The sequence below is a fragment of the Stegostoma tigrinum genome, chromosome 19 (genome assembly GCF_030684315.1).
Source record: "Stegostoma tigrinum isolate sSteTig4 chromosome 19, sSteTig4.hap1, whole genome shotgun sequence".
Lineage (NCBI taxonomy): Eukaryota > Metazoa > Chordata > Chondrichthyes > Orectolobiformes > Stegostomatidae > Stegostoma > Stegostoma tigrinum.
The window spans coordinates 26,740,617-26,756,158 of record NC_081372.1 but is presented as its reverse complement, the minus strand read 5'-3'; the positions used below and the strand labels follow the sequence as shown (position 1 = coordinate 26,756,158).

The 15,542-nt window shown below is 39.1% G+C and overlaps 1 protein-coding gene across 1 annotated transcript in view; it reads left to right on the top strand.

Annotated features, from left to right (window-relative positions):
- Positions 1-15,542, top strand: part of hck (HCK proto-oncogene, Src family tyrosine kinase) — a 76,439-nt gene extending 60,897 nt beyond the window's left edge. Inside the window, exons 11-13 of the mRNA XM_048549958.2 lie at positions 10,579-10,732; positions 13,347-13,478; positions 14,033-15,542. Coding sequence (XP_048405915.1) covers positions 10,579-10,732; positions 13,347-13,478; positions 14,033-14,235 — 489 coding nt within the window. The 3' untranslated portion in view covers positions 14,236-15,542. The remainder of the gene's footprint in view (positions 1-10,578; positions 10,733-13,346; positions 13,479-14,032) is intronic.

Here is a 15,542-nt window from a genome sequence, read left to right as displayed (position 1 = left end):
CTGGTTAGTTTCTGGTCAGTTGTAACTACCCAAGATGTGACAGTGGGTGGTCAGAGATTTGTAATGCTGAGTGGTGATGGTTAAATTCTCTTGTTGAGGATGATCATTGACTGGCACTCGTTTTATGAACTTATCAGCCCAAGTGTGGTGTGTCCAGGTCTTGCAACAAATGGGCATAGGTTGCTTCAATGTCTTTGGTATAGACTGGTGCTGAACGTGATGCAGTGATCAGCAACCAGTCCCTTTATTTACACTTATTATGGAGGGAAGGTCATTTGACAAAGCTTCTGAGGATTATTGAGCCCTGGACATTATTGTGAGGAACTTCTGCATGGAGAAAACGTCCTGGAATTGAAAGGATTGACCTCCAACAACTTTACCGTCTTTCTGCCAGGTATGAGACTAATCAGAAGACTTTTCTCCCTGATTCCCATTGACTTCAGTTTTACTGGAACTGTTTGCTGTCACGTGGTCAAATTCTGCTTCGGTGTCCAGGCCAGTCACTCTGCTAGTGTCTGAGTTGGTGGTTAGGATTCTAAGATTGTGGATAGTTTAAACATGTGAAAGCTCTTAATCTTGTGTAAATACTAATTGGGGTGTTCATGAAATTGACCACAGCGGGTGAGGGGAAATTGTGCGAATAAGTTTGCGTTTACAGAAATGCAGAAAAGTGTTGCATGACTGTTTTGGCATCTTCCGTGGCTCTAATTTTTTTCTCTCTGCTCAATTCTATCTGTCTCAGTTTGCACAAGGCTAAGAGTGTCAAGTACTTAAAACTTATTAAATAGACTTTGGACACTCAAGAACAGAGGTATTTTTAATTGGGGGGAAAATTGAATTTTTTCTAAGCATTTTCGCACCCCTTTTGTTATTATACGGTTAGTTAGTTTTGTCTACTGGGTTCATGAGCATTGCAGGAACGTGAGTTGACATAAAGGGTATGAGGCACTATTGGTGGGACATTGAATAGTCATGAGTGTAGTCAGAGGGCATGTGTTAGCGTGGCAGGGCACGGGTAAACTTTTTGGAATATACTGGAAAAGTCTTAAATGGGCTCCAGACTAGTTTCAACGCTGAGAATCTTGGCTCAATCTAGTTGTTCCCAGCTACTGAAACTACAGCTGATAGAAACTGGGTGAGGTGACAGCAGCGCAGAATCTGAAAGTACAAAGTCTCTTTTTTTTAAAAAATATTAAATGCAGTCAAATGCACGAGGCTCCTGAAGCCGTGTCTTCACAAGGAGAAAGGAGTTTGGCTGGTAAAACTTTAATAGTACAGTTCAGCAACAGCTATTTAGCTTCAGGAGAATGGGACAACTAAATGGACTATTTTTAATCCAGCAGAGTTCTCTTCATTCTTGTGGGCAGTGGTTAAATTGAAGATGACCAAAGCAGTCATCTTGTCCCATACACAAAATTGGAAGAAGAAATTTACTTTTGGTTTTGTTATGACCTGAGGTTTCCTGATGAAAGTTAAACTCTTTTTTTTCCCCAAATTTCTTAGCCAAAGCCAATTCAGTGCTTTAATACTTGGTCCTGTATCAGTACTGCAACTGCTTTACTCAGATAATGTCAATTCTGTTTATCACCTTGATTCTGTTCATTGCTTTTGAACATTAAGCCTGGTCAAGTTGTTTGCAACAACTAGTATGTTTGCTCCAGCCAATTCATGTCTTTTTCAGAGATAGTAGGAACTGCAGATGCTGGAGAATCTGAGATAACAAGGTGTAGAGCTGGATGAACACAGCAGGCCAAGCAGCATCACAGGTGCAGGAAGGCTGACGTTTCAGATTGTTTCAGGCCTAGGCCTGAAACATCAGCTTTCCTGCTCCTCTGCTGCTTGGCCTGCTGTGTTCTTCCAGCTGTACACCTTGTTATCTCATGTCTTTTTCAGATGGAGTGATTTGGTTATATATGCAATGCAGTAAATATCTTGGCAATGGCTTGCAATTAAACATCCCAAACAGTGTAACATTAGCACTCTTGTGCTGAGTGTTAAATTCTACCACGTTATGGTCACAGTTCCCTAGGATGACATTTACTGTGATGTCATTTATTAAGTATGTCTCATTACACATTAACAGATCCAAAATAGCATGAGCAAAGATCCCTGTTAATAGGCCTGTCACCACTTCCTAGTGAGAATCTCATCTTGATGTTCGGATCCCTGTCATAAATTGAAATTAGTTGTTCGTGATATCGAAAAACTGAACTTCTCACAAGATTCTGTAAGGTTTCAGGGCCCTCCAACATTTCCCCTTCTGTTTTTGCTTTGGTATCAGTTTCTAGAGGTGGAAACAGGTACGTAGTTAATGGCAAGGTTTAAAGACAATCACCTGGATTCTTAACTCGCACGATTCCTGTAGAAGTAATGAATTCAGAAAGGCTGGCATTAGAATCCAAGTGTTGGGATTCCCTCATCTAATGGGACTGCTGCCAACAGGTGGCCATGTTGTGGGAGGATAGTTAGAGCAGCTGGACAGTCTCTTACTGAGGCAAAGAAGTCTGTAATTAGTGGGTGAACACAGGAGTATCAGACAGGCAATGGAATTCCTCAGCCCGACCCAAAAGTTTCTTTGCTATGAATTGTTCCTTGTTTATCCTTTTTTAATTTTATTTCAGTTCTGTCATAAGGGTGTTAACCTAGTTCCCGTAGAATAAAGAATCTTTGCTTTGTGATCTTTGGGCTGTCTGTATGGTCAAATTTTATGCAGACTTTTAACAGCGCAGTGTTTGACTACTTCCTGGCATGGAAGCCAAGCTGGCTGATAAGATTGTTTCCAATTTGAAAGAAAAGTCATGTGTTGAACACTGCAGAACCAGCCAGATGACAAGAAGGTGGTATAGTTAGTTAAGTTGAGGACATAGGATCCAGGGGTTAGGTGGTGATAGTGGCGACGGAAGGAAGTGTTCCAGCAACTGCAAGTGAGGCTTGGGGTACCCATTTGCAGTACCTGAATAGACAGGCACAGTGGATCCAGGAGATAGGTGTAAACAAGCTCACCACATGGATTCCCCCCCCCCGTTTGACGAACTCAGTTTTTGCCAAGGTTCAGAAAACCTGGCAGTCCATAGTTACAACTCCAGATTTGGAATAGTAAGGTTTGAAGTGTCATTATAAAGCTTATAGTGTCAAGCTGCCTCCTTATAATGGAATGGCCTTGCATCCATCTTCCTGCCTCATTAGAGCTTAAATTGAATGGGTGGTTGGAGACAGGTTTGGGTCAGAAATCAAGATCTTTAGTCCTTTCCAACCCCACCTTAAAAAAAACTTTGTTCTTCAATTACTGCTCCTCCACCACACCTCTTCATAGCCTCAAGCTACTTAATATTATTTAAAGGGTATTTCTATTCATTAACTACTTGATGGGAATCATGGATTATGATAAATCAGACAGTGGGCAGGTCTGGGAGTAGGAGGCACTAACAGTGATAGAGGTGAATTTCAATTAGAATACATGCAAAAGCTGATTGTGTCTTTGGATGATGTCTCTCATTCTTTGATAATTAGTGAAGTATTTCATCTTTGTATTTGAAACTTAAGAGTATAAGCAAAATAAGAGGAGGGCCTTTTCACACTTGAGTGATTAATTTCAAGGTTTTTTTGGCAAAATGGTAGTGTATTTTAGTTTAGTTCACATTGATTTCACAAAGCTTAGCTAAGTGATGATGTAGCCATTTTATGTCAGCATTTTGTTTTTTTAATCCATTTTGGTCCATGAGAAATCCAAAGGGGCCAACATGAAATGATTTGAATTTGACAATCAGTAGTTCATATTTTATCACTGTCAAGATGATAGGCAAACGCTGGAGGTGCCAGCATTAGGTTGTATTAGCTGCTGTCCTTTTCACTGTTATCAGCTGAGTAGGAATGCAAGCACATTACATTAACCTTCAGTTTCAGTCAACAGAACCATTTTCTATGGTTATTTTTAAAGATACACAACTTTCTTTAAAAATAGCTTAAAAGGGAAGTACAGATATGCTTAGCTGTATCTGTAGGAGGATGTTGAATTGCAGAAGGACAAATTTGAGTGCAGTGTAAGCATTTGTTTTTTTTAATAGAAACAGACATTTTTGCCTCAGTGCGTGGTTATCCTTTTGGTCTGAGGTAGCTTTTGAATCGCAATATGAATCTCGGATTCACTGGTGCGTCACCATCAAGGAGATGGTGGTAAGTTTGATGCCAGTCAATTGCAGGAATTTTTGATCTTGGTTTTCCTTTCTCTTGCTTATTAGCATTGGAGTGCATCATTAAAGTTTGGCTTTAATTTTTCATCAGTTTTTTTTTTGTTGAGAAAAGGAAATGTGTGCATAAAAACAGACTTGGGTCTCCCAAATTTCTTCGGTGCTAAGTTGGTTGCTCTCAACAGGATACATTTAATCACTAGAGAAAGGAGTACGGGGAAATCAGCCAGAGCCACCTTACCCCGATTGCTCTTCACTGATCCCTGGTGGAAATTGCAGATGAATACATCTGGGGAGAGGATAAGGTCAGGCTTGGCAATGAATAACCTTCCTCAGATATTTGAAGGACCCATGAGACACCACTCTGCCTCCACGTGAAGAAAAGGAGGAAGAAAAGGCGGCAGTCAAAAAACCTTTTCTCCCATGATTATTCATAATCTCCTCCATGGGACAGACCAATGCTTTTTAAAATTCCTTCCGGGGAAACTGCGAACAAATAAAGAAAAAGTTCCAATATGTGGGCATCACTGACTAGGGAAGCTTTCATTTCCAATCCCTAATTGCCTTAGATATACCCACAGTGCTGTAGGGGAGGAAGTTCCAGAATTTTAACCCAGTGACAGTGAAGAGACATGGAGCAATAATCAAAGTTAAGATGTTTGGTCTAAGGACATCACTGCAGGAGTTCCTCAGGTTAATGTCCTTCCACTGAGATCATTTGACCTCCAACACCCACAAATTCTTTCTGTTTAGCATCTTTCTAAGGTTACTGGGAACTAGTAACTCGGTTTTGGTACAGCTTCTTGATGTTATCTGTCAAATGGCTATCACACTCATTATCTCTGGAATTCAGCCTGTTTGTCCATTTTGCAACTAAGGCTGTAATGAGATCAGGAACCCTGGTGCAAACTGAATGTCAGTGGGAAGATTATTCCTTTGCAAGTGTTGCTTCATAGTAGTGTTGACTAACTCTTCCACCATTTCTACTAATTCACGAGAATCATTGGATTAGTCCTGCTTTTTGTTGGCAATGTATACAGGGGCCATTTTTCTATATTGTTCAATGCCATTCTGTCAATCTACTGGAAAAACTTGGCTTGGGACACAGCTTGTTCTGGAGAATAGGTCTTCAAGGAATGTTGCCAGGGTCCAATTCTTTGTATTACGTGGAGTGAATCAAATTGGCTGGAGACTGTGTGATGCTGAGGACCTCTAGACAAGGGTAAGATGGATCTTCCATTTAGCACTTGTAGATGAACATGGGTGTAAATGCATTATCCAAGAAATTTGAACTAATGTACTGCATTTGTTCTCATTTGAGGAAGGGGTATTGGCAGAACTGTTACCTTTTGTTAGTGATTTAATCGTCCACCACCATTCATGCCTGAATCTGGCAAGACTACAGAGCTTAGATCTGCAGCAATTGCTTAGCCTGGCATATGACATGCTGCTTTTTGGCATGCATTTAGTCCCAAGTTGCAGTTAATACCCAAATTTGAATTGCTAGATCTGTTCAAAGTCTGACCCATTTCAAGAAGTAGCAGCATCCAAAGAGTATCTGTTATGTGAAGATGGAACTTTGTCTCCCTAACCAGTCTGCAATGGTCATGCCTGTAACTAGTAAATTGGGGAGGATGAAGTCAAATACATTTATCCTCCTCATTAGTTCCTACACCACTTGCTATAGACCCAGTATAAACTAGCTCTCAGTAGTGGTACTACTGAGAAACCTTTTTAAGTGGAGGCTTTCAGTGTCCCTCAGAGACTGTTCTAGTCTTTTCACCCTCTGTTTTCTCCAATTCATGTTTAACATGAAGTATTCATCAATCAGTTGAGGTGAGGACAATTGGAGGTAATCAGGAGACTTCATTGCCCCATGTTTGACCTGACATAATGGAGTCTGGCTCCCAGTGATGTCCCACACGGTAATTCTGTCCAGACTGGATGCTACTGTACTGACATGTTTCATGGGTTTATTCTCCCAGAGGGGCAGGACCAACCCCAGCTTGGTGATGGTGTTGTCTGGTCCATTTGCATACTCCTTTGACATTTTACTGGAGTTAGCCACAGAAAGTGGCTGCCGATCTATAAGTGGAAACATGAGACGTGCTAGAAGAAGAACATATCAAAAAACACTCAAGCACATTGTGTTGTTGCTAACCCTTTGTCACACAGCTACATCTCAGACATTTTTGATAAATTGTTAAAAATCTCAACAAATATTTCGAGATATTTAGGAACTGCAGATGCTGGAGAATCTGAGATAACAAGGTGCAGAGCTGGATGAGCACAGCAGGCCAAGCAGCATCAGAGGAACAGGAAGGCTGACGTTTTGGGCCTAGACCCTCCTTCAGAAATGTTTCAGAATTTCCTACAGCATTCCTATCCTCTGATGCTGCTTGGCCTGCTGTGTTCATCTAGCTCTGCACCTTGTTATCTCGGATATTTCCTGAGTTATTTTAGTGTTCTCTGCATGAAAACCTTTAAATTTAGTGCCTTTGTAGAACAAGGGCATTCTCTGTAGCTTGTTTCAATTAAGTTAGAGTCAAAATAAATGTTCACTTTTGGCTTTGTTGAATATTGTGTGTGGATGGCACAGTAGTGCTCTGTTTAGCACTTGCTGCCTCTCAGCACTCGGGACCCGGGCTCGATTCCACACTCGGGCAATTGCCTGTGTCAAGTTTGCACATTCTCCCGACATCTGTGTGGGGTTTTCTCCCACAGTCCGAATGTGTGAAAGTTAGGTGGATTGGTCGAGCTAATTCATAGTGCCCAGAAATGAGCAGGCTAGGTGGGCGAGCCATGGGAAATGCAGTGGTAGGTTAGAGGGGTGGGTCATGGGGTGGGAGAGGAGGGGGATGTTCTTTTGGAGGATTGGTGTGAACTAGATGGGCTGAATGGCCTGCTTCCATACTGTAGGGATTCTGTTATTAGGTTATATGCAAGTATGCACAAGTTTCAAATGTGTAATATGTATTGCTAAAACAAAGTGAGACTGAGTGGAGCTCCACCAACTGGAGTTATGTTGAATAGACATTTGTGACCAATAGATCCCTTGTATCAAACAGTAAGATGACCATCTGGTCTGTTTGTAAGATATTACTTGTTCACGACATCCCCCTGAGGAATTTTAGGTGGACTTTAGAAATGTTCTTACTCACTTTGCCTCCTGCAATGGAAACACATGTTGGCAATCTCAGAGAAGGGTTCAGTGTACCAGCAGAGTATTTTTTTCTGACTGGGAGAGAATAGTCAGCATCAAATTTCTGCAGAGAAAGATACTATCAACCTGTCAGTTCATGTCAAACTAGGCCTGCAACATTGTTGCAGCTTTTGGGTTGAGTGGTTCCTGGTCGTGAGACGTAACTTGCGTTGTCACTGATGTTAATCAACTTTTAAGAAAGATTGATCAAAGAAGATACTGAGATTTTTTATTTAAAAAAAGCATAAATATTGGTAAGTATTCGTTTAGTTTTAAAAAAACTGTGCATTTTAAGGACTCTAAAACATTCTTGGGGCTTTCCTAATTTGAGAGGTGAAAGGAAATCTGTAAGAATTCTTGTTGAGATCAAGCAGAACAAAGTGCATGATGGGCAAAATGCTGTATGGTTTGTGGAATGCCGTTCAATTGCTTTAATTGCAAGTGAACTGCACCCAAAGCTGGAACTCCACTTCGTCGAAACATGTCTTATTAACCTTATGAGGTCATTGTGACTTGTATATCAATGTATGCATGTGCATAGAGGAGATGAGAGAGTTTCAAACATGGAGAGAAGGAGGAGCAGAGGCACGGTGATGGAAAGATAGGACACAAAGTTTAAAAACCATCAAAGGAGGCAAGGGAAATTGAACTTGAAATAACAGCAAGGAAAATGAGTGAACAGTATTGACATAGGAACAGGGGTCAGCCATTCAAACCTGCGAGTCATTGCTTACCTATGGCCTAATTTCATATACCTCCCTTTGTCTCTTATCCCTTGATACCTTTGCTTAACAAAAATTACCTCTAATTATCTCTAATTTAGAATTAGCAATTGATCCAGCATCCACTGCCTTTGGAGGAAAGAAATTCCAAACATCTACACCCTTTGGGTGTAGACATACAACTTAACATCATTCCTGAATTATCAGGCCCCAGTTCTCAGACTTGTATCGAACCCCCCAACCAGCAGAAGTAGCTATCTTCATCTACCCTGTCTGTTCCTGTTAATATGCTGAAGACTTCAATCAGATCAACCAATAACCATTCCGAAGTGGCCCAATTTGTAAAATTTCTTCTATCTATGGAAAACAATGAATAGAAGGAAAAGGAGCTGGAGATGTATGTAGGGCTACAGAGGAGAAAAGGAAACTGACAAGGGTGTAAGGAGAAAAATGACTATGAAGAGAAGTGAAATAACAGCTTGCATGCATCTTTTTCATCCAATAAAACCTCAAGCATTTCAAAAGATTTGGCACTGAGCTGCATGACATGATCAAAAGCTTGTTTACAATGGAGAGAGAGATTTTTAAGGAATATTTTAAATACTGAAGTACCAAGTGAGAGGTTTATGAAGCATTGTGTCTGAGCAAGCATGTGTTGCACAAATGGTGCAGTAAGTTAGAATAGTAGCAGAAGTTTTGAGGTCAAATTTCAGTGGATGCAAAACAGGAAGCTGATGGGAGACCATTGGAGCAGTCAAGTCTGGAGATAACAAAGGTGTAGACTTGATATGCAGAAATCTCAAGGAATATAAAACAGAGCTAAGATAAGCATGAACTTGAAAAAAAGATGCACAAATATGCTGAGGAACAATGTAATGTAGGACCTTACAGGAATCTGTTTAGCTGACAAAAGGTTGTGCCAGGAAAATAATTCATTCATGTGATGAGGGTGTCACTGGCTAGGCCAGTATTTATTGTCCATCCCTAATTGCCCAGAGGGCAATTAAGAGTCAACCACATCACCCAGTCTCGAGTCACGTGTAAGCCAGGCCAGGTAAAGATGGCAATTTCCTTTCATAAAGGACATTAGTGAACCAGATGGGTTTTTCCTGACGATCAGCAATGAAATTCTGGTCAACATTAGACTTCTGGTATTTTTGAATTCAAACTTCATGGCAGGATTTGAACCTGAATCCCCAGAACATTATGTGGGACTCGGAATTATCAGTCCAGCGATAATACCACTAGGCCATCACCTTGCCAACATTTTTAAAGTTTTATATGAGCATGTTGCTGAGGTGAAAACAACTATCGATTGGCTGCTCACTGAACAGAAGTGGGCAGGTTACTAAATATAGATGCAATTAAGGGCAAGTTTTCTGGGCCACTGACATTTTGCAAGCAGTGATGTACCCTTCTGCAGCAAATGGAGGCCATCAACTTCATGAAGGCAGTCTTCCTGTAGCAAGTGGGCAGCAGGGTGCCATGGGGACTGAAGGTAGAGAAGGCATATAGGCATCCAGAGCGGCCTGATTACTTGGATCTTGAACTTTTCAATTAAAATCTGGCTGTCAAGCTCCAAGCTGCCTCAGCAGCACCCATGTCCCTCAGTCACATTGGGGCAAGTTGGGAGATGGCCAGTTGGGAAGCTACTTCTGGGCAAGTAGCTGAGGTGATCTCAATCACAGCAGCGACAGGGTCCAGGCTGCGTTTTATCACAACCCTTGGTGTTCAGAAGCCTGTTGGACAGGCTAGAGAAGCCGAGGTAGATGAAAAAGCAGTCATACGTTCTGTGTCTGTCTTTATTTTTGGGAATGGACTTTTTTTAAATATAAGGATGTCATCACAGCCAAAGGAGACTTAATCAGCATTATCTAAATACTATCACAACGTTACTAGGTATGTTCCTTCATGAGATTAGCAGGACATTACTCTTCACTAATTCAAAGGGAGCCCAATGATATTCACCTACTGTTACTCTAACATCTCTCAATACCAACTTTGGAAGTAAACACAAATCTTCACATGCATGCCCTAGCTGATCAATGTAAATATTTTGAGATGCTTTTTTTAAATTTGTAATGTTGGGAGTGTTCTCACTGAAGTGGAAAAGTGATTCCAAAAAGAAAGAGTATGTTTTTGAGACTGAAGATACATGACCTGGAGGCAAAGATTTTGTTTTCATTAGTACAAATAATGAACGGTCTCCCTCTGCCTGTCCCGCCCTGCAAGAAGACGTCAAAGCTAACAATGTACTGGTGTTGCTGAATGACTATTTTGTATCTCATTACTTCCGTATCTTTTAAATAGTGAACTTTGAACTTTCAGAGTATTTTCTGCAGAAACTAGTTTTGCACTCAAGTCATTTCTGTATTTTAAATGTTTTATTCTGTAAGATAATCAGTCTGACTAGACAGATTATGTTCAATTGCATCAAATATAATCACTAACTTTGTATCATTTTAAGATTGCTGAAGGAATGGCTTACATTGAATCAAAGAACTACATACACAGAGATTTGAGGGCTGCTAACATCTTGGTGTCTCATACATTGGTTTGCAAGATCGCTGACTTTGGCTTAGCCAGAATAATTGAAGATAATGAATATACAGCTAGAGAAGGTATGTTAAAATATCAAATAATTTCTGTGTTCCTGCCATCTGATGAAACATGGGCGTACCAGCTGGCAGCTGCAACAAAATCCCAAACAAACTGGGAAGCTATTAATTCTGGCCAGACCGGAAATGTTGTGTCTTGTGAGCATATAGTTGAAATTCTGCATTTCCATTTATTGATGCAGTAAATCCTCTATCTGTGAAATCATGAATTTGCCTGCCCATGCCAAAAAAATGTAATAACAAAATTCAACATTCACGGGCAAAACTCTCCATGTTTTTGCAATTTGTAACCTATTTTTGACCCTTTTTTAAAAGAGCTACACACTCGTGATTTTCATTGTCGGCGGTGCTTCTCAGAAATGGAACCCTCACAGATGCCGAGAAAGGACTATAGCGCATTTTAGTTTGCTTCTGTTGACTAATTAAATGTTTTCTAACGTGGAACAGCAAGTGCTGTCAGCTTGTACAGCTGATGTTATGCCAGTACAGTGTCTGGAGGAGTACGTGATGGGAGGTGGGTTTCTCTTTTTGAGAGTTGGTGGGTTTGTAGGGGATATTGATGGCCAGCCTAGCCCCAGAAATAGAAATGGTGAAGTCAAGAAGGGATGGCCAGTTACCTCAACGACACTTTTTCACACCCTGCTTCTTACAAGGACTTTATTCCATTGATCCAGTTTCTCTGTATCAGTTACATTGTCCCAAGGATACTATTTTCCATAAAGTGACTTTTACACCTTGTACTTTAACTTTAACTGATGATCCCCTTTTATCGTCAGTTTTTTAATATATATTACTAACTAGTTAATCCTTTTATAGTTTATTTTCTGTCTTTATTATACTTTTTAGGCCTCCTCTGCTGGATTCTGAATTTATCCCAGTTTCCGGGCTATCAATGAGTTTGGCCTCCTTCATGTTTTTTTCCAACTTAATATCCTCTTTAACTTCCTTGGTTAATTATGATTGGTTTCTCCCTCTCTGAGAATCTTTGCAATTACTATTCTAAGTAATGTCTGTGTTTTGGAAGGTGTTGAAGTTTATTTACAGAATGTATTTATAGATCTTTTTACTGTTAGCTTTGTATTAGCTTGAATTGTTTTCCCTACATTGTGTTTTTGCATTGCTTGTTACATTCCTTGCATCCCTTTCATTCTTCTTAGCGCTCAGCCTACTGGATTTCCATCTGTCTTTGCATGTGTATTAGCACTTTTGTTTTAGCATGATCTTGTTTCTTGCCTCTAATTAACCCATTTATTATACAAATGGAGCTTTTTCGCTACGTGAAATTGCATTGCAATTTAATTACTGTTAGCATACTGCCAGAGAATGATGTAGATGCAGGTACAATTACAACATTTAAAAGATATTTGGATAAGTACATGAATAACAAAGGTTTGGAGGGATATGGGCCAAACACCTGGTAGTGAGACTGGTTTAGTTTGGGAACATAGTTGGCATGGACCAGTTGGACTGAAGGGTCTGTTTCTGCGCTGAATAATTCTGACTTTAAGAAATCTGTAAACAATTCCCATGAGAGTTTTGTTTCTTCTTACTAATCCTTAGTCTTATTCAGAGTATTTCCTCTTCACTCAAGTATTTATCCATTTAATATAGCCAACAGAAATGAAGGTATAACCAGTGGTAATTCTTACTATTAGAGTAACTTCCATGGTTGGCTCTGTTTTGAGCTTTTTTTTGCCCTCCTACTGAGATTAGCTTCAAGCCTGTCATGTTGAGCTGTTTTCTGTTTAATATATGATTCTTTTATCTGCCTAATCATGGTTTACATTTTGCTAAAGTGTCTGTTTAGCATTCTATTATGTTCATTTAATTTCATATACAGAATGGTGAGCATTGGGCTGTTTCCAGATCTGAAATCTAAATCTGACGCAACTTTGTAAATATCCAGCCCTTTAGATTGAGATAAGGCTGTTGCTGTCATTTCGAAGTGTGTGGCATTCCTTGTTCAATGCTTGCAATATTCCAAGAGTTATATGCTTGCATATTTCTACTCTTAATCAGCTGTGAATGAATTGAGTAATTTTAAACAGCATAGGTCGATAATAGCTTTTGTAATACTAGAGTAAAAGTGCAAACATTTCTGAACATCATCTGTTTTACCATTAAACATTTTGCAACTATAATCCCACAGCATATTTGCAGAGTTTGTTGTTTCTTTCACTTTTTGGCATCATCTATTCATTCTGGAAAACCAGCAAGGACAAAAGTAGTACGTGTTTTAAAACAAAAAATAAAAAGAAGCATCACTGGAATGTAGACAGTCTTTCACAACTGTTTTGTTTCCAAACCAAGATTTCATTTAGTACTGAATTTATAACAAAGCAGAATAATATATTGAAGATAACAATTTTACGCTTCGAAAATACAATTCTACTTCCCACTATAACTTTAAGACTTATTTCCACTGTGAAATGATGATGTCTTAGCTATCTTGCAAGGTGTGTACTTTTATTTTTGCATTAATTAAAATATTGTATGAAGAAGCAAGACTTCTGGTCTGATGGGTCTTGCTCAAGCTGATACGGATTGGTGAATCTATACCCTCAACGGATTTTGTGATTCTTGAGTTTAATTTGCCTTTTATAATCTCCATTCTAAGGTGCCAAATTCCCGATTAAGTGGACAGCACCAGAAGCCATCAATTTTGGATCGTTTACAATCAAGTCTGATGTGTGGTCCTTTGGAATTCTTCTCATGGAAACAATCACATATGGCCGGACCCCTTACCCAGGTCTGTAAAGAGCAGACAAGTTTTTCAAGCAGAACTGCAGTACTGTTGTATAGATGTTTCTTTTCTTTGCACTTCTATTTATTATTCAAGATGGCACTTGATGCAATGATAGTGTTAGCTTACTTCATGCTGATGCTGCAGTTATTGTACAAATGCAGTCTCAAGCCAAATTCAGGATGTCAACTGAAGCAGTGGCACGTGAGAATATACCGCAAGAGGGCATCTTAATCCATTTCATTGCACAAGTTCACTGAGTCCCAACCTGCATTATGTTCAGCATTTGTCGTTCCAAATCTGCAAAATTGATGAAACAAGTAGGATAAATAAACTGGAGTACATCTAGTAGTTGATTCCTGTTAGTCAGATCCTGTCACATTTTCTAATCACTCCATTATTAATGACATTTATTGAATACATTTTTTCAGTCCTTTGAAATATCTTTGCAAACGTGAATTTATACATGCTACATTGACAGTAGTGTTAGGATATAGAAATGAGCATATGAGCACATTTGTAAAGAAACAAAACTTACAATTACATTTCTAATTTTTAAGGTATGTCAAACCCAGATGTGATACGTTCAGTGGAACATGGATATCGGATGGCCCGTCCAGACATGTGTCCAACAGAGCTCTATGACATCATGATGAAATGCTGGAAGAATAAACCAGAAGAGCGTCCAACTTTTGAATACTTGCAGAGTGTGCTAGAAGACTTTTTTACAGCGACAGAGAGTCAGTACCAACAGCAGCCATAACACAATGCCAAATATGTACGGACAATGGGAGGAGAGCAAAGGAGAGTAATTCAGGCAACAAAGTTTTTAGATTTAACTGTTTAACATCTGCACTTGCAATTTTTTGCACCTTGTCTGATTTAAAAATAATTTTTGACATTCTTGATAGCAAATAAATGTTTTTCAGGCTATGTATTTTCAATGGGTCTTTGAAAATGTGAGCAATCTTTCTGCACAAAATATAAAATGTTCATTAGTCCTCAAGTTACTGAATAATGTTTATTTTTTTCCGAAACAATGTTTAAAGTAATATTGGTAATGTATTTTCTTTGTCACAGTTTTGACTTTTTTTATTGTGCACTATTTTTATACTGAACATAGCACTCTGAGTAGAACCTTGCCATCACAGCCTCGCTTCCTATTTTACAGCAATCATGTTTACACGTTTCACAACTAGAAGAAGGTAGTTTGAATTGTTTCAGTCCCAGGTGGGCTCTTACGACACAGGTTTCCCAAAGCACAAATAGTTCATATAAAGGGAGCAGTTTTAGGAAATGTGTTAATCTAGTTGTATAGTGTCTGAAAATAACTTGATACTTTGCCAGCACCTGCGAAGAGGGAAAGCAACAAAGTTAATCAATAATATTTCAAAGAGTAAATTTTAATAAGATGACTATTATCAATAAAACTGAGTATCCTGTTTCGTATTAACTAATAGAATCCTTACTAGTCTTCCATTGAACTGGGAATTTATTGATTACCCGGAGTGAGGAAGATGGAGAATTATACCCCCGATCTTTCATTTGTTTTTAAGGGCTCATTTGTTGTCAAACAATGGCAAAATATACCACATTCACATGACGGCTTCATCATGTGATTTCTCCAATGTTCACTTTCCAAGGAAATTTGGAAATGTGCAGATTCATGAGGAGAGAAGAACTACTGAGCCAAAATCTTAAAACTAATTCAAATCTCTGAAATCAAAACTAAACCCATTGTTTTGATCTCTTTTATTCATGAAATATCTTTGTTTAAAGTTTTTTTTTATCAAGTGTGAGACTTAGTAAATGTTTGAAAATAAGTTAAGTTATAACAATGTGTGTACTAGATGAATAAGTTTCGTTAGTAGCAACATGCAGGCCTGAGCATATAAGAACTTGGTTTAATGAAGGAATGGAGTTTGTAGATTTTTATATAAGACACAGCATTACTTCTCTCTGGATTGAAGTAATTTCAGAATCAAAGTACTGTGACTTCAGAAATGTAGTCATCCATCGTGTATATTTGTATTATTGCTTGAGGTGTGAAATAAAGTGCCTTAATCTTGA